At 63.3% G+C, this 17,874-nt stretch overlaps 2 protein-coding genes across 2 annotated transcripts in view; one reads left to right on the plus strand and one right to left on the minus strand.

The window, feature by feature from the left end:
* Nucleotides 1–556: 556 nt before the first annotated feature.
* SND1 (staphylococcal nuclease and tudor domain containing 1) overlaps nucleotides 557–17,874 on the minus strand; it is a 231,867-nt gene continuing 214,549 nt past the window's right edge. The window contains exons 17-24 of the mRNA XM_090041370.1: nucleotides 2,858–3,046; nucleotides 2,486–2,627; nucleotides 2,089–2,212; nucleotides 1,810–1,879; nucleotides 1,574–1,687; nucleotides 1,173–1,376; nucleotides 909–953; nucleotides 557–809 (exon numbers count right to left, since the gene is read on the minus strand). Coding sequence (XP_089897496.1) covers nucleotides 744–809; nucleotides 909–953; nucleotides 1,173–1,376; nucleotides 1,574–1,687; nucleotides 1,810–1,879; nucleotides 2,089–2,212; nucleotides 2,486–2,627; nucleotides 2,858–3,046 — 954 coding nt within the window. The 3' untranslated portion in view covers nucleotides 557–743. The remainder of the gene's footprint in view (nucleotides 810–908; nucleotides 954–1,172; nucleotides 1,377–1,573; nucleotides 1,688–1,809; nucleotides 1,880–2,088; nucleotides 2,213–2,485; nucleotides 2,628–2,857; nucleotides 3,047–17,874) is intronic.
* On the plus strand, nucleotides 9,790–13,477 carry LRRC4 (leucine rich repeat containing 4). Its single transcript, XM_090041365.1, has one exon. It carries the CDS (start codon nucleotides 9,960–9,962, stop codon nucleotides 11,904–11,906), a length of 1,947 nt encoding a protein of 648 aa, XP_089897491.1. The 5' UTR covers nucleotides 9,790–9,959; the 3' UTR covers nucleotides 11,907–13,477.

A 17,874-nucleotide genomic window follows, 5' to 3' on the forward strand; every position in this document is an offset into this window, starting at 1 on the left:
CGGCCCCTCTGTATCCTGGGGGCAGGGGCGGGGGCTGTGTCGTGCGGCTCCAAGGTTGGGTTTGTCTGGGGGGGTTGGATGGGGGCTGATCCTGCCTCAGACTGGATGCGACCCCGCAGCCCCCGCGGCTCTGGGATGGTGCGACTCTATGACCTGCCTCTTGCCTCTCTTGGGGGGCGAGGGGGAGGATCGCTGAGAGTTTGCAGCCACGTCCTCAGCTGGTGCCAAAGCTTGCAGAAAAGGACCCGGATCACACCACGCTCCCACCTTCCAGTCCAAGCTGGGACCAGCCCCGGCCTGACGGGCGGCAGGACTAATGGTGGGGGGAGCCCAGGGCTGGGGATGGGCACGGGGCTGTGGTCGGGGGCGAGGGGCAGCCAGGCTGGGTGCACCCCAAAAGCCCTGCCCCACACCTCCCCAACAGGCACCGTGGCCTCCACAGGCACTGCCCCCGGTGCATGATGGGATCGTGGACCCCCCCCAAAAGAAAACCCAGGTGTCTGGGGTCCCAAATCCCTCCTCCTAGACCCCCCCGAGCCCAGCAGGCAGAGACGGCTTGGGCAGCGCGGCACTTTATTGGGCCTCTGAAGCTTTGAACACCGAAAGGAGCAGCCGGGGCAGAGGTGGGGGGCTTCCTGCCCCCACCCACTGGCCCCAGAGCTGCTGGGGGGAGGGCGGAAGCGCAGCCAGGCCTGGCCTCTCCCCCGCTGCAGGGCCGGGGGGGCCGGGGGTCCGGAGCCCCCTCAGCGGCTGTAGCCGAACTCGTCAGCATCGTCGGCCCGGAAGTCTCCGTAGCGCCACAGGTTCAGCTGGGGGGAGATTGTGGGGGGAGGGGGTCAGAGCTGACAGAGACTCCCACAGAGCCCCCTCCCCTGTATCCTGCCCCCCCACAACTGGGGGTCACTTACCCTGGCGCTCTTCGCGGTCTCCTGTGCGTTCAGGTACTCGGTGATCTGCGGGCACAGATGTTAGGGGGGCCATGCCGGTGCCCCTCGCTCCCACCGTGCAGCCCCCCGCCCTGCTGGCGCCCCTCACTCCTGACCTGCAGCCCCTCCAACCCTGCCCCTTCCCCTCCTCATCAGAGCCGAGCAGGGACCCCAGGCGTCCTGCATCTCAACCCCCCGAGCCCTCGGCCAGGGAGGGGGCCCAGGCACCCGCGGCGCGGCACGCACCACTTTGTGGAAGTGCTTCTCCTTGCGCGGCTCCACCATGAGCAGCCCCTCCTTGACCAGCCCCAGCCCCACGTCGTTCTTGGAGTCGGAGAACTGCAGCGTGACGTGGGGGCAGGCGGGCGCCGTGTACTCCACGTTCAGCAGGCACTGGCTGTTCTGGATGTCCCGCACCACACTGTCCACTGCGTCCGCCCGCGCCTCCTCCTGCCATGCCGGGGGCACCGTCAGGCCTGGGCCATGCCCGGGGTGGGGGGGCAGGTATTGCAGGGGGTATGGGCTGTGCCCGGGTACCAGGAGGTACAGCTAGGGCTGGGCTGCGCCTGGCACCACGGCTGGACGAGCTCGGTGGTGGACTGCCGGGCAGACAGAGGGGCGCTTGACCCAGAGCTGGTGGTACTCACGTCCTGTGGCACTTGGACGAAGGCGAAGGCGTACTCAGTGGCCTGCGCGGGCAGCACGCGGGTGCTGAAGGCGGGCGGCAGGGCACCCAGGCGTGTGGCCGGCAGCGTCTCCTTCTGCAAGGCACAGGGGGGTGTCAGCCAGGGGCACGGCCGTGGCCGTGCTGGCACCAGCCGGGGAAGCCCAGGCCTGGTCCCAGCCCATCCCCATGGGCCCCGGCCACCCTCCCCGCACTCACATTGCCGTAGTCGATGTAGAAGACGTGCACCTTGGCTGGAGACTCCACCTTTTCCACCCGGGCCCGGTACCTGGGGACAGTACCGGGGGTGAGCGGTTTCCCCCAGGTCCCTCCTTGCCCCCAAGACCCCCAGATGCGGCACGTGCATGGCATCAGCGCCCCCCCGGGTCCCAGGCAGACACGGCGTGGCGTGGTGTGACGCGCCATGGCACGCTGTGGCAGGGCGGGCCACAATAGGATGTGGTGCGACATGGCGTGGCACGCGGGGCCGTGACTCACCACTCCCCGTCCACGAACTTGGCGATGCAGTAGTCCCCACGGCGCGGGGTGTAGGAGCCCTCCAGGGGTGGATGGCTGGCAATCTCGGCCCGCATGTTCTCCATCAGCTTCTCCAGCTGGGCCCCTGCGGCGGGGGGGGCATGGCTCAGGGCAATGTGGCCGCAGCCCCCCGGGTTAGCAGCCTGTCTCCAGCCCAGCTTGGGGGATCCGCGCCACCCCCCGCCAGCGCTACCCCAGCCCGCCCAGGGAAGGAGAGTACGGCCAAACCCCTGCCTCAGTTTTCCCACCTGTAGCCTGGGTCCAAGGGTAGCGATGCCCATTCCAAAGCAGCTCCCAGGCTGGGGCAAGGGGAAATGCCTGACCCGCCTCCCCGCCCGGCTGGGACCCAGGCGCCCACCTGTCTCCACATCCTGCACGTAGAAGTGCAGATCGTCAGTGATCTCGGTGACGAAGACGGGCTTGTAGTTGGCCGCCCGCTCTTTCTCCTCCTGCACCGGTGCCGCCTCCTCCGCCGGCGCCTCCTCATAGTGTGACCACACCTGTGTGTGGGGGGGGCAGGCAGCTGAGATGGGGTGCGAGGAGCAAAGTGGGGCTTTTCCAGCCCCAGTGCCACACGGAGGGGTGAGCGCAGCATCAGCTACGGCACGGCCACCTGTGCAAGGCACCCAGGGCTGGCTGGGGGGGCTGCAGGTTGGGAGTGAGCAGCACCGGCAGGGCTGGGGCTGAATGGCAGGAGTGAGGGACACTGGTGGGGCTGGGGGGCCCTGACCTTCTCCTTGCGTTGCTTGGCGGCCTCCTCGGCGCTGAGCAGGGCCTTGTAGTAGGGGCTGCGCTCGGCAGTGAAGTGCACCTTGGAGAGCGCCTGCTCCACCAGCGACACGGAGAGGTTGGCACCGTCCACGTGCAGCCACCCGATGAAGTTGCCTGCCTTGTCCATGCTCTCCACCTCCACCTCCACCTGCGGCACACGCTGGCCGTCAGCGCCCCGGCGCCCGCAGCAACCCCAGTGCCCACATCGCCTGCCTCCGTGACACCCAGACAGGAGCAGGGGCACGGGCACGCTCCCCCTGTGCAGTGCCAGCCTTGCCGCGCATATATGTGTGCGTGTGCACGCATGCATGTATATGCACGAGTGAACATATGCATGAATGCGTGTTCAGCAAGCGTGCGGAGGCTCACGCCCCCACTGGTACACCCAATGCCTTGAGTGCCTGATCACGACAGTCGTGGCACCCCAGGGCATATTCCCAGGAGGTTGGCAGGGGCTGGGGGGACCCCGCTCCTTTCCTCTGTGCCTCAGTTTCCACTTCGGTAAATGAAGGCAACTCATGAAATTCCCCAGCCCCCAGTACATGTGTATGGGTACATGTGTGCATGCACACGTGTGCTGCCTGCCTGGGGAGAAATACACGGGGTCCTGATGCCCCCACCCCCACCCTGAGGTGGGTCCAGATCCGGCAGGGAGCCCGTTAGCAGGACAATGCTGCACCTGGTGCTGACCTCCCCGGGTTACTAGTGTAAATTAGCCTCACAGGCCAGAGAGAGCTTGGGGGAGAGCACACGCACGCACGTGTGCAGAAGCCAGAATACCCGGGACATGCATGAGTCCATCCTGTCTCTGGCCCAGCTGGCGTGTACTCCCACACACTTGTGCACACATAGAGATGCACATAGGCACGCACACCCCCTATGCACAAGCACTTATGCCCATGTGCACACTTGTGTGCACATATACACTTGCATGCATGTGTGAACCAAGGTGTGGGCAGCCTCCAGCCCTCCACCCATGGTTCTGGGTTCAAGGGGGCACCTGGGAGTGGGGTGACAGCTGCCCAGTGACGCCCCAGCCCTGGCGCGGGTGCCCTGGCTCCTCCAACAGCAGCTGGAGGTTGCAGCCGGGCCCGCCACCCCCCTCGGTGACGCGTGATTGACAGCCAACGCTGCGTGAGCGCGCTGGCACCCGCCTGGCACCGATGCATTGACAGGCACCTATTAGCGCTGGAGCGTATCTGCGCTGCATGCTGCCCCCCGCCTTCCCCTGCCAGACACACAGATAGCTCCAGACCCGCCGCGGGGAGAACAAATGCCATGCCCAAGGTCACCAGTGAGTGCAATGGCACAGAGCCCGCCCATGCCACGCCACGGCTCTGAGGTCCCCGGTGCAGCTGGCTGGGGTCAGGGTGCTCTCCCGGCAACCTGGGTCTCTCGAGACCAGTGCAGGGGGGGAGAGGAGCCCGTCGGGTCCAGGGAGGCACCGTGTTAGGGCAACGGCATCCCGGGAGCATGGCCCGCACTCCTCCAGAGGCAACGGGCAAAGCTCTGCAGCCCAGGCCAGTCTCAGGACACGCCACGGAGCCCTCACCCATGAAACACGTGTGCCCAGGAACACGCAGGGCTGGGCACGGTGCCACCGGCCTGGCACGACCCGTCCAGCTGAGCTGCAGGCGATGGGCTCCCTGCCAGATGCCAGCAAATACAGCCCCAAAAGCAGCTGAAGCCACGTACCCGCGTGGGTCCAGGCATACATCCGGGGCAGCGTGCATGTGTTTCCCAAACTAAATGCCCTGCCCCAAGCTCCGGTGCCAGGTAGCCATGCGCTCCTGGGCACGGAGCTGGATGATCGGGCCAGGGAGGCAGGGCACCTCCTGGTACGGCACCTGCAGACCTCGCCCTAGTGCCCTGTGCTGCTTATGCCAGGGACCGGGGGCCCGAGCGAGCTAGCCCCACTCTCATGCCTCAGTTTCCCCACTGGTGAATCTAAGATAAATGAGTGCCGGGAAGGGGTGAGGAGTCCCCACCAGCCACAGAAACCCCAAAGCGGCGGCCACATGCAGGCAACTGTAGCAAACCCCTCCCTGCCTCAGTTTCCCCACTGGTGAAAGAAAAGCAAGAGGCCCCTGGTTTCCTGCCAGGGTGGCTCCTCCCCACGTGGACCCTGGTGCCACTGGGCCCAGTTATGGGCCGACTGGCTTCGACTGTGGCATGAACCGGCTTTTGCCAACTGCGCCTGGACCTCGGTGGCGGAGCAGCCTCTGCAGCTGCCGGCCTGGCCCTGCAGGAAGCCAGAGCGCTGAGGAGCTGCAAGTTCATTAGCTCACTGCCTTAACGAGCCCGGACCAGAGGGGGCAAACAGCCTTGTCTGCGTGGGAGAGATTAGCGCGCCGGCCTGCTGAATAGTGAGCTCGCCCCAGCGCCTGCGGCACCCGGCCCCGATCCGTCCCTCTGCCGTCGGGGCCCATCAGGCGAACGGCTCGTTAATTGAATTAGCCCGACTGGCACGGGGAAGGCAGGGAGAGGCCTGGCACAGCCCGTGTGGCTGGTGGCACGAGGCCAGCTTGCCGGGCGCCCAGTCATTAGGGCGATTAGCAGCGGTTTCTGCCTGCCGGGGCTTTCGTCTCCTGACACGGCACAAGATCCTCCTTAATAAGTCGCCGACCGACAGGCTGGCTTGGGTTGTGCCAAGCAGGTGCCCGGGCTGAGACCATGAGCAGGAAACGGGACCCGGGAGTCCTCCTTCTCTGCCCCAGGGCTGGGCAGAAATGGGTGCCCCCCCAGCAGCTCCAGACACGCAATTCAATGCCCGCTTCCTGCCCCGACCTTTCCGCTTGGCTACTTGCGTTTGGCTCGACCCGGCTTCTGCAGACGCATGTTCCCATCCCGCACGCGTGGAGGGAGGAGCTGGTATCGGCCTACACCCGGGCAGTGAGACACCTCCGCCCAGGGGCGCTGGGGACGGGCAGGAGGCTCAGGATTCTTGGAGAACGGGGCCAGGAGTCCCGAGCACGGCCCTGCTGCCGCTCGCCCACGGGGCCCCGGCTCGAGCTCCCCGCAGTCCGAGCTGCCACCAGGACACGGCTGAGCGGGTGCGAGGCCCCGGGATCGTGCCCGGCGGGTCCAGCTGCCTGGGGCTGCCCGCGACTGCTTCGCGTCTTCCCTGGCAGCCGTGCCCGCCGAGGTGAGCAGTCTGCAGCACCCAGCTCCGCGTGCCAGCTGAGCAGCGGAGGTGCAGGGGTCAGATAAGGCTGTTATAATGGACAGTGTTGGTGCACAGAGTGCGTGTACACGTGCACTCTCACATGTACGCATACGTCCACACATACATATACAGAAACACATGCACCCACCAGCACACATGCATGCACACATGTGCCCACACCTGCACTCAGAGTCATAGAAAATTAGGCTTGGACAGGACCACACACACAAATACACATGTGCTTACTCATGCACACTCACCAACAGGCGCATACACAAACACACACACACAAACATGCATATATTCATGCACACATGAGCACACCTGCACTCACAGAATCAGAGAAAATTAGGCTTGGACAGGGCCGCACACGCAGACACATGGACACACACATGCACACTCACCAGGACACAAACACACACACACATGCACACACTCATGCACGTAACATACATGCGCATGCACACCCACCTGCACGCCACCCCTCCCATGCACGCAAACACCCCCCCCCCCACACCATTGCAGCTCCTCCAGCTCAGCTGCATATGACCCCGTCAGTCTCAAAGTGCTACTGACCCACGTGCAACCGGCAGAGGCACAGGGTCCACCTCTCCGGGGGCTCCACTCACTACCCCCACCCTGCCGGGGGCCCCGAGGAAGCTGCTTCTCCTCCCACACTTCCCCCAGGCCCCTGGAAACAGCAACGAGATGCTGCGGGCTTTAGGAGAGACACTCAGCTCTAGGGGTCACCTCCAGTCCAGTCCCCTGCTCCAGGCAGCACCAGCCTCCCCGCCCCCTCCTGCTCCCCAGCACTCAGCCCAGCTGCAAAGGCAGATGCGGGGGCAGCAGGAATGGGAGGAGCACACCAAGACACACGCATGTGCGCACTTTGGGGTTAAGTGACATGTCCTGCACTGCAGGGCAACGTAGTGGCGGGGGCTGGAAAGCAGCACGGGCTCGCTGGCTGCTTCCTGAGCGGCGGGAGCACCTGCACCCTCCCGGTTGCAGCGTCTCCCCTGCACGGGCCCCGAGCACCGCCGATGCCCCGTGCTGCCACGGGACAGGTACTGTCCCCGCTTTGCCATGCACGCGCCCCCCAAACCGGAGCTTTGACTGGCAGACACCTCTAGCACTGGAGCTGTGTAGAAGCCAGTAGCAGTAGTAGGCTGTTATCTCCTGCCAGCCACAGGAGGGCTGCATCCCAGCCCCGGCTGGGTAGTGGGCGCAGACCTGCGCCCCCTCCCCACCCATCTGGCATGGAGCTGGCGCAGGCCCCCCGCCATACCCTGCTCCCAGCTCCGGCACGCGTCTCCCCGCACGCAGAGTCCAGGAACAGCGGCCGGGAGCTTCCAGCTCAGCCCGAGGCCGGGGCATGCTGGGAGCAGAGAGCTGCCAAAACTCGTCACGCGTCTCCACTGAGCATGGGCAGACTCGGGCGTGCGCAGCCCCTGGGCCGGACTGGCTCGGATCCCCCCCACCACATTCAAAGCGCCCCAAAGATTTCCCCGTCGTCTCGCATTTTTTGCAACTGCTGACACTCAACCCGAAAAGTCAGGCGGACGTGGAGCACCCCAGCCCGAACGAAGGGCTGACACCCGAGCAGGGACTGCGAATGGAACAGATCAGGCAACCCGAAGGCTGCAGGGTCCTTCCTGGACAGCCCCTAGCGCGCGCTCCCCGGCGACGGCGGCAGGCACTGGGCAAGCGGCTCGAGGGGCCAGGCGCGCGCTGCGGTGACGGCGTCTCGTTCTGGCAGGGCTGACTTCCCCGCGGGAAGATGCGTCGCCGTGCCCCAAGTCCGACACGCGTGGCGGTGAATACCTCCCATGCCGCGAGTCCGCACGTAGGCCCGTGGCCCCGAACCCCTGCCTAGCACGGACCCCCGCAGTCAAGACCCCTCCTGGAAGCCCAGCCTGGGTCCCAGCCACAGGGGCACCCCAGCGCCAGGAGCTCCCGGCTGCTTCGACTTGCACCAGGTCATGGCAGGGCCCAGAGGCGTCGCGCGAATGGTGCGGCGGGATCCAGATCCGGGGCAAAGCCAGGGTGCTCCCCCCCCACCCCCCGCTGCAGTAGGAGACCCCTCCATGCACAGTTAATTATCACCCCACTGCACCCGTGACCCCCGAGGGAGAACGAGCCAGCACCTTTCCCTGGCAGCACCGAGGCAGGGCAGGGGGGCGAAGTCCTGCGCCCAGGTGGATGGGGACTCCAGACACACTTGCTGACTTGCCCCCCCCCCGGCAGGCCCGCGGTGCCGTGGGGAGCACGTGCTGGGCCCGCCTGGGCTTGGGCACGGGGGGCAGGGGGCTTTGCTGGGCACTGAGTGCCCGACTCTGCCCAGGAGCCGGAGCCCGTGAGGCTGGGCACAGATGCTGCCGCTCCCCCAGGACCCCAGACCTGCCGTCCGGCCAGAGCCCCCCTCCTGCACCCCCAGGCATCCGGAGGGCAGCAGGAGGGAGCCGGCTGGGGGGCAGCGGCACCCCCTCCGCGGACACCTTCCTTCAGCTCCCCGCCCCCCCCCCCCACCTCCCCACCTTTCAGAGCCCCCCAGCCAGGCTCTGTGCTGCCGGAAAGGAGACCCCAGGGCCTGGTGTCGCCCCCCCCTGCTCCGGGGAGCAGGTCCGGAGGGTACCTGGTGTCGTCTGTCCCGGCAGCCGCATCCCCCCCGTCCCCTCCCCAGCTGGGGGAGGGCTCTGGGGGCTGCCCTGCTCCCTCCCTCCCCGCTGGCCCTGCAGGAGGAGAGGGGCTGGCAGCCCCGGGCAGGGAGGCAGCTGATCTCAGCACCTCGGTGGCGGCTCCGGGGGCTGGCAGGGGAGGGGGCGGCGGAGCCCTGCATCACTCCCATCGCTCGCTCGCTGCCGGCTGGGCTCGGGCTGGGAACACGATGCGTCAGCAGGACCTCCGCGATGCTGCTGAAGGACAAAAGGATGTGAGAGCAACCGGCACCGCTAGCTGCCGGGGCCGCTAGCCGCCAACCGTGCCCATGCGCCCGGGCTCCGGGGCTGCCACCGCTGCGCCGCCTCCTCCTCCGCCTCCTCCTCCCCGCACCGTTGCTGCAGTCGACGGGCAACAAAGGCGTTAGCGGCATCCGCTGCACCGGGGGAGCCCCACCGCTGCGCCCCGCTTGCCCCCCCGGCGCCCGGCGTGGATGCGGGGCTCCGGGCGCCCCTGGCTGGCACCCAGGAGCGCCGGTGGCCCGCGGAGGAGAGGAGCAGGGCACCGGGCCCCCCCCGGCTGGCACCGGGCTGGGGTGGCGAGCGCAGGGGGGGGCTCGGCGGCGCGGACAGGGGCGCACGGAGCTGCCCGGGCACCGCTGGCCCCTGGCAGGGGTGGGGCGGCGATGGAGAGGCCCCTGGCAGCCGCCGGAGCCAGCAGCAGCCGGAGCCAAGGACGAAGCAGCGGAGCGCGGGCGGCCGTGCCCGGGGCAGGTGCGAGGGATGCAGCCGCATAGCGGTGCGGGCCTGCCCGCCAGCCCTGCGCCCCGCGCCCTGCCTCCTCCGTGCCCGCTCGGCAGCCGCTAGGAGCCATTTTGTCTCTCCCCCACATCCCCCCCTCCAACCCCATCCTTTCTTCCCCCCTTCCTCCTCCTCCTCCTCCCTCTGTCCCCTTTTGTGCATCCCCAACTCAGCCCGAGCTGCCCCGGGCACAGCGCTGACCCTGCCTTGCCAGGTAGGTGCCGGCGCACACTAAGGGGGGGGGACCGGGGGGGGGGGGGGGGGGGCTTTTGCTTTACTTCCCTTTTCTTTCTTTTTTTTTAAATTTTCCCTGCCCCCCTCCCCCCCCCTCCCCCCACACCCCGACCCCCCAACCAGCCCGGGAGAGAGGCGCGCGGCCGGGCCAGTTCTCCGCTCCGTGCCCACTCCCGGACGATGGTGAATTATGAACATGCCACATCATGAAGCTCTTGTGGCAGGTAACTGTGCACCACGCCTGCAACGCTGCCCTGCGCTCCGCCGTCTACCTCATGGTGCAAGCGTGGGTTTTGTGTGCAGCCGCCGCCTCGGCCGGACCCCAGAACTGCCCGTCCATCTGCTCCTGCAGTAACCAGTTCAGCAAGGTGGTGTGCACCCGCCGCGGCCTGGCCGAGGTGCCCCAGGGCATCCCGTCCAACACGCGCTACCTGAACCTCATGGAGAACAACATCCAGATGATCCAAGCCGACACGTTCCGGCACCTGCACCACTTGGAGGTGCTGCAGCTGGGCAGGAACGCCATCCGGCAGATCGAGGTGGGGGCGTTCAACGGCCTGGCCAGCCTCAACACCTTGGAGCTGTTCGACAACTGGCTGACCGTCATCCCCAGCGGGGCCTTCGAGTACCTGTCCAAGCTGCGGGAGCTGTGGCTGCGCAACAACCCCATCGAGAGCATCCCGTCCTACGCCTTCAACCGGGTCCCGTCGCTGATGCGCCTGGACCTGGGCGAGCTCAAGAAGCTGGAGTACATTTCGGAGGGGGCTTTCGAGGGATTGTACAACCTCAAGTACCTGAACCTTGGGATGTGTAACATTAAGGACATGCCCAACCTCACGCCCCTGGTGGGGCTGGAGGAGCTGGAGATGTCGGGGAATAACTTCCCCCAGATCAAGCCGGGGTCTTTCCACGGGTTGAAGTCGCTCAAAAAGCTGTGGATTATGAACTCCCAGATCAGCCTGATCGAGCGCAACGCCTTCGACGACCTCACGGCCCTGGTGGAGCTCAACCTGGCCCACAACAACCTGACCTCGCTGCCGCACGACCTCTTTGCCCCCCTCCGGTACTTGGTGGAGTTGCACTTGCATCACAACCCCTGGAGCTGCGACTGCGACATCCTGTGGCTGTCCTGGTGGCTGCGGGAGTACATCCCCACCAACTCCACCTGCTGCGGGCGCTGCCACGCGCCCATGCACATGCGGGGCCGCTTCCTGGTGGAGGTGGACCAGACCTCGTTCCAGTGCTCGGCGCCCTTCATCATGGATGCCCCGATGGACCTCAACATCTCCGAGGGGCGGGTGGCCGAGCTCAAGTGCCACACGCCCTCCATGTCCTCCGTGCGGTGGCTGCTGCCCAACGGGACCGTCTTGAGCCACGCGTCCAACCACCCGCGCATCTCCGTCCTCAACGACGGGACCTTGAACTTCTCGCACGTGTTGCTCACGGACACGGGGGTCTACACGTGCATGGTGACAAACGTGGCGGGCAACTCCAACGCCTCGGCCTACCTCAACGTGAGCACGGCCGAGCTCAACACGTCCAACTACAGCTTCTTCACCACCGTCACGGTGGAGACCACGGAGATCTCGCCTGAGGACATGTCCCCCAAGTTCACCAAGCCGGTGCCGACGACGTCCACCGGGTACCAGCCGGCGTACACCACCACCACCACCGTGCTCATCCAGACCACGCGGATGCCCAAGCAGGTGGCGGTGCCCACCTCGGATACCAACGACAAGATGCAGACCAGCCTGGACGAGGTGATGAAGACCACCAAGATCATCATCGGCTGCTTCGTGGCCGTGACCCTCTTGGCGGCTGCCATGTTGATTGTCTTTTACAAACTCCGCAAGAGGCACCAGCAGCGCAGCACCGTGACGGCTGCCAGGACCGTGGAGATCATTCAGGTGGACGAGGACATACCCGCGGCGGCGGCAACGGCGGCTCCGACCGGCGGCGTATCAGGTGAGGGGGCCGTTGTGTTGCCCACCATTCATGACCATATTAACTATAATACCTACAAACCCGCACATGGGGCCCACTGGACAGAAAACAGCCTGGGGAATTCTCTCCAGCCCCCGGTCACCACTATCTCTGAACCTTATATAATACAGACCCACACCAAGGAGAAAGTGCAGGAAACTCAAATATGACTATTTTTTTCGGTTTTTTTTTCCCCCCAGGAATTATTATTATTATTAAAAAAAAAAAGGCAATAGAATGCACAAAACAGAACAAACAAAAGACAGAGCAACTTTTGTACAGAGCTGGGGCGGGGAGGGGGAAGAGACTTTTTTTTTTCTTGTATATGCTTATATATTAAATCTATGGGCTGATAAGAGAAGCAGATTCTATTAAAATTTAAAAGACAAAAAAAGAGAAGAGAAACTATTTTCTAACTTGGAAGTTCTATTTAAAAAGATTTAAAAAAAAGAGCGAGAGAAAGAAAGAGAGCGGGGAATATCAATTAAAATCTTTAAGAATCATAATTCATAAAAATCATAATCATGGTTCTTTAAGAATCATAATAATTTTGGAGAAAAAAAAACCAGAGCAAAAGAGCAGGGAAAAGATGCCATCGGGACTTTCTGGAATCTGTTTCAACACCGACGATCACAATAAAAGGAAAGGGGGTGGGAGGGGGGATTGTTAATTTTTAGCCGATGCTCTATCGAATGCAGTAAAACCGCCCCGTTTATATAGAGACAGTCTTTCTTAAACCCGGTATTTGCCGATTTCTGTTCTTTAAAGGGGTCAAAAAAGAAAAAAACAACCCAACCAACACGGAAGTGCACCAACCATTTGTACTGTGCCAAAAGGTTACCTACCAATGCAATAAAGGCTCATTTTTGTTGGGAGGGAGGCGGGGGGCCGGGAACGGAGCAAGGGAGAGATGATTAAAAAAAAAAAAAATCAATGTATTACAGCAAAAAAAACAAACAAACAAACAAACAAAAACCAATGCAAACCATTGACATGTATCTCGGCGGGGGGGCCTGCGTGTGTCGGCTCCATGGGCACGCGTGCACATATCCCGACAGGGCTTTTTTACTGAAAGAGCAGTGAGCGAGCGAGCAAGTGGCGTAGCTCTCAGTCAAATGCTTTCACACTGCACCAGATTCCTGCAGTTCGGTTTAACCCGCTGCGTGCAGGGACCGTGTGTGTGCGCGTTTGACTTTCCCAGGAGGGTAGCGGCCGCGGGAGGGGTGGGGGGAGAGGCGTGGGCCGGGGCCAGCGAGCTCGAGTACATCAGAGCAGGCGTGTGCCTGTGTGCGTGTGCGATCCGCCGGGCGGGGGCTCTGACACATGATTGTAGACGATGCTCAAATTTTATTGGGGTTTTATTTTTTCCTTCATTCTCAGAGACCATGTGCGTGGGGGTCGGGGGGGCAGAAAGATGAAGCCTTTTCCCCACCCCACGACACTTCCCGCTTCTGCAGGGTGCCTATAATAAACCGGAGACCTCTGAGCCAGAGGGAGGGGAGGGGGGAGAGGAAAAAAAAAGCCCACCCCGAAGGGAAATATTCTCCCTCCTTTTAGAGAAATGTGGCCGGATCACGCATGGGGGAATCTCAGCATCGACCCAAAGTCTCTCTTGCTTGCAATAGAGACGCCAATCCATCCTAGCAGAGGGAAAAGGCTCTTATTCCTGCCAGATCCACCCCCCTCCCTTAAAGGGAACCAATGAAATAAGACGGGGGGGTATTTTTTTTTTTGGCTGGTAGTGGGGGGGGGGCATTTCTTTCTGGTCCGTTTTGATGATGTTCAATGCCTTTAGGTTTCTTACTTTAGCTTTAAAACAAAATATTCTTAAAGGGTTCAGCTCTTGAGAGGGGCTTGGGGTGGGAAGGGGAGGTGGGGGCGGGGGGGACGGGAAGGAAAACCAAGCAAAGTCCATAATAATCTGCCTGTATTCTGAGAAACGAGTGTATTTTTGTATTTTAATAAATATTGTTAACCTTTTTAATGCCAAGATCCCTACCGGGTTGCATTGAACCACGGACTCCAATGGGGTTAAAAAAAAAAAAAAAAAAGAGAGAGAGAGAGACCAATAACCCTGGGCATGAAAATCTATTAGAGGGTTTTCTTTTTCTTTGTTTTTTTGTTTTTCGGACCCGGGACTGGCCGGAAAAAGCCAAGCATCTGGGAGAGGGGAAGGGGGCTGGGAAGAGTGCCGCAGGGGTTCACGCAGAACGGAAGTATTTAACCTTTTCTAAGCTGTCAGTAACCATTCCTTGACTTGAATAAAAGCCTCTCAAATGCTAGCACAACGTGGCTGAGTCCCGTATCTTCCTGGGGCACGGCCCTGCACGGGGCCGAGAGGGCTAGCAAGGGGACAGGGAAAGAAATGCAGCCGTCTTGGCAGGATCCGACCCCCTCCGCGGCTTCCCCAGGGCCGTGCAATTAGATCTGGGCTGGGGATCCCCTCGGTGCAGCCCCTGCTCAGAGCAGATTAGCTGCAGCCCTCGATCAGAGGGCGTTAGCTGACCTGCCCCTTGGCGTGCTATTTATTCATCTCTAAAAACGAGGTAACGGTGTGTCCCCAATGGATGAGCACATTGGTGTCAGTGCAAGGAAGGGGGGGGAAGCGTGGCATGGGGCGTGCGCCGGTGCAAGAGAGCGAGCGTGCGTGCAGGGATGCCGGGGGGTCACGGGACAGACAGGGGCACAGGGCGAGATGCTCCCCCTTTGCGCTGTGCCTTGGACTGGCGTCTAGGAAGGGGCATGACCCCGTTAAAACAGAGCAAGAATCTTCCCTTCGCCCCCCACCACGTGCACGGCGCAGGGCTGGCACCGGAGACGGGCCGACTGGCCGCCCAGGGCGCCGGGAGAAGTTATGCAAGAAGCTTCACACGGGGAGGAGGAAGGCGCTGAGCCCCTGGACGGGAGCGCCTGTCACCAGGCAGCACGAGCAGGCAGCCACGTCTCCTGTCCACGAGCCCGTGCCAGCGTCGTGCCGCCAAAGGCCCGGGCGGCAGAGAAACGAAATCCTCCCGGGGACCCCGGGCCATTTCAGAGCCGTCGGCGAGGCAGGGCGGGGGCTCGTGCTGGTTAAGAGGACGCTTGGGGCGTCAGAGGGAGCCCTGGCCTGGCAAGGTGGCTGCAGGTTGCCAGGGTCTCCTCTGGCCTTGGGGGGAATTCAGCAGCCCCTCTCCCCCAGCTGAACTGCCCCTGCATGGCCCAGGTCTCGGCAGCTCGAGTCTGGCCTTGTAGCAAAAAATTTCCAGGGGACAGAGGTGCGGGGCCAGGCCTAGACACAGCCCGCCACGGGGCACGAGCGTGGCGTCAGCAGGGGCATCTTAGGGCACGGGCAACGCTCGTTAGGCTGTGGCCATGGCGAGTAGGAGCCAGATCTCTCCCCGACCCCCAAACGAAAGGTGGCGGGGACCTCCCTGCCCTCTGGCCCAAGGTGGGTTCGGGGCTGAAACACGATGCACGGGAGCAGACACACGTGCACGCAGGCACCCACGCATATATGCGCCCATGCATGCACACGCAGGCACAGAAATGCACACGCACGCACCCATGAGCGCGAGGCCCTCTCTTTGTGCCAGCCGGTGCCAGCGCTCCATTGTCTGCCGTCCGAGGGAGCCGCTTGACTGTGAATGCGGCGTTCTTTTCCCAGGGCCTCCTGCCAGCCCGACGCGACCCTGCGCGGGGGCCTGAAAGGCCTGTATTTTGCAGGCCCTTTTCTACGGGGCGGCCGCGGGGGGGGGAGGGAGGGAGGGAGAGCCGGGTGCCGCGCCATCGGGGAAAGCCGGGGGGCCGCGTCCCCGGGCAGGTAGAGCCGAGGCAGTTAAGGTGGTGATTTATTGCTTCCCCAGCTGTAAAATATTAATTTGCCATTAAACGCGAGCGAGAGGATAAATATATGAATGAATCACGTCGCGGCGGGTGGCGGGGCACAGCGCGGGCTGCCTCCCTTGCCCTGCCACGCCAATCTGGGGACAAGGTACCGGCCGGCTGGTGCCGGGGGGGGTCCCCCAGCCCCCCATGTTGCCAGGGGCCTGAGGGTCATGGCCTGAGCTGCCCCCATGCCATGAGATTGCTTCGCGTGGGATAGGGAAAGAGAAAGGGTCGGGGGTGCCATGCCCGGCCCTGAGAGACGCCCAGAAGCAGGTTTGGGTGCAGGGGGATTTTTCCATGCCACCTCCCTCAGCACCCACTGCCGCCAGGGTCTGAGCCCCCTCTCCTCGGGGGGGGCCAGGCCCCAGCCCAGTGACCGAGAGGCCTGCATGGGGCCCAAAGGCTTCGGGGACAGACGTGGGCCCAGGTCACCGAGGCCGCAGCGGTGGGTACGGCTCGGGGGGTCACGGCTTCTCACCGCTTCCCTGCAGCTATTTGGGGCCCCAGGCACTGCGTAATTATGGACTTTGGAAGCAGCAGGAATTCAGGTTTTTTGTGGGGGGGACGCTCAGATCAAACCGAACGTCAGGTTTTAGCTCAGCACCCTGGAGCTGCCTGCTCCAGCCCCCGCACTCCCCTCCCGGGCCAGGGGAGATGGAGAGACTCCTCCACGAAAACCTCAGTGCGGGCCGGGGACCGGGCTCTATTGGTTTTATTGAAGTGCTTGGTTTTAATTCTGGCTTTCAATTAAAATACCAAAGTAAATAATGTTCCTGCTTCTATTAAAAAAAAGGAAGGGAAGGAAAAAAAAAGGCTTTGGGGGAAGGAGAGAAAGGGAGGGTGGGCGGGAGGGAGAGAACGGCCTCCTTTCTCTCTTTTGAAACGGAGAAAGGAGACAGTCTTCCAGCCCCAGCGAGGCGAGAGCTCTTGGCTGCGGGTGAATCGCAGCCGGGCGGGCAGGCCGGGCTGGCGCTACAGCTGCTGGAGGCGCCGGTGCTCCCCTTCATCCCGCAGCCACATCCAACCTCGGGTCCCCCCCAGTGCCGGGGAAGACGAGGACCGGGGAGGCAAGATGGGCAGCAGACAAACCCCCCTCCGCTCCCCCCTTGAGTCAAAGTCTCTGCCTTATTTTGGGATAAAAAGGCCAGGATGAGGTCCTCGCCACCCCTGTCCCCTGCGGCCTCCATGCCCTTTGCCAGTGGTGCTCTGGGAAGGGAGTGGGGGGAGGGGGGTGTTTGAGATGCAAAGGATGCATCCGAACGGGTACCAAAGAGCCAAGGATTCTTGGCAAAGCCCCACAGGCATCCGGGGGGAGGCCGAAGTGCGGCCCATGCCCACCGGCGAGGCTGGCACGGCTTCTTGCCTCTGCCCCCCACACTCATGCATGGGTGACAAGGAAGAAACGGGAAAGGGGGGGTGAAGGGAAAGCACAGAGCAGGAGCTGGGGGGCACACGAAGAAGGATGCGGGGCAGCAGCTGCCGCGTGGCCCTACCAAGGGTGCCGACCGGCACGGCCCCGTGGGGCGCGCAGACACCGGCGCAGGGTGGGCGAGAGATTTACCGCCCAGCTGTGGGCTCTTCCCTGGTCTTGGGACCGGCGGGGAGTGGGACCTAAACTGGTTGAGGACCACTGATGGCCGGGGCTGGAGAGAATGGGGTCTCCTGGGCAAGGGGCTAGGAAAGCCTGCGCACTCGAGATGGGGAAACTGAGGTACGGAGCAGGGACCCGACTTGCTCAAAGTCCCGTGCCCAACCGGCGCCAGGATGGGTGCTCGGGCATGCATGGGACACACTCAGCCCTGCAGGTCACGTTGCGAGGGCACTGTGCTCGCCCCCAGAGCCCGGGCGACTTTCCCTGGGCATCTGGCCGGGGGGGGGTTGTGCTCGCCACTCTCCATGGCAAGACCCCCTCCCCCTGCAAGTCAAAGTGTCGGGTTTGCAACGGGGAGGGGGTAGATGCACAGTAATTAGCTGCAAAACCGCCGAAAGGCAAATATTTACTGCCTAGAAAACAGGAGAAAGCAAATGTCACCGCCGGCAGCTGAGAAGCCCCTGCCCCTGCCGCAGCCTCCCCCCGGCTGCCATGCGACGGCACCCACGGCCCACCCAGAGCCCCGCCGGCCACATTCAGGGGTCCCTCGCGGACAAGTACACGGTGTCCCCAATGTTCCCCTGTCCACTGGAGACCCACTGGCCTCGGGGCTGGCGGGGGCACACAGGAGCTAGCCCTGCTCCGGGGGTCCCTAATGAGCCCCCATGAAAGAGGCGAGTGGC

This window comes from Crocodylus siamensis, chromosome 4 (genome assembly GCF_052110815.1).
Source record: "Crocodylus siamensis isolate JL-2025a chromosome 4, ASM5211081v1, whole genome shotgun sequence".
NCBI classification, from domain to species: domain Eukaryota; kingdom Metazoa; phylum Chordata; order Crocodylia; family Crocodylidae; genus Crocodylus; species Crocodylus siamensis.

Bases quoted from the DNA above. Each gene is read 5' to 3' on its own strand.
- LRRC4 (XM_090041365.1), top strand. From the start codon at position 9,960: ATGAAGCTCTTGTGGCAGGTAACTGTGCACCACGCCTGCAACGCTGCC.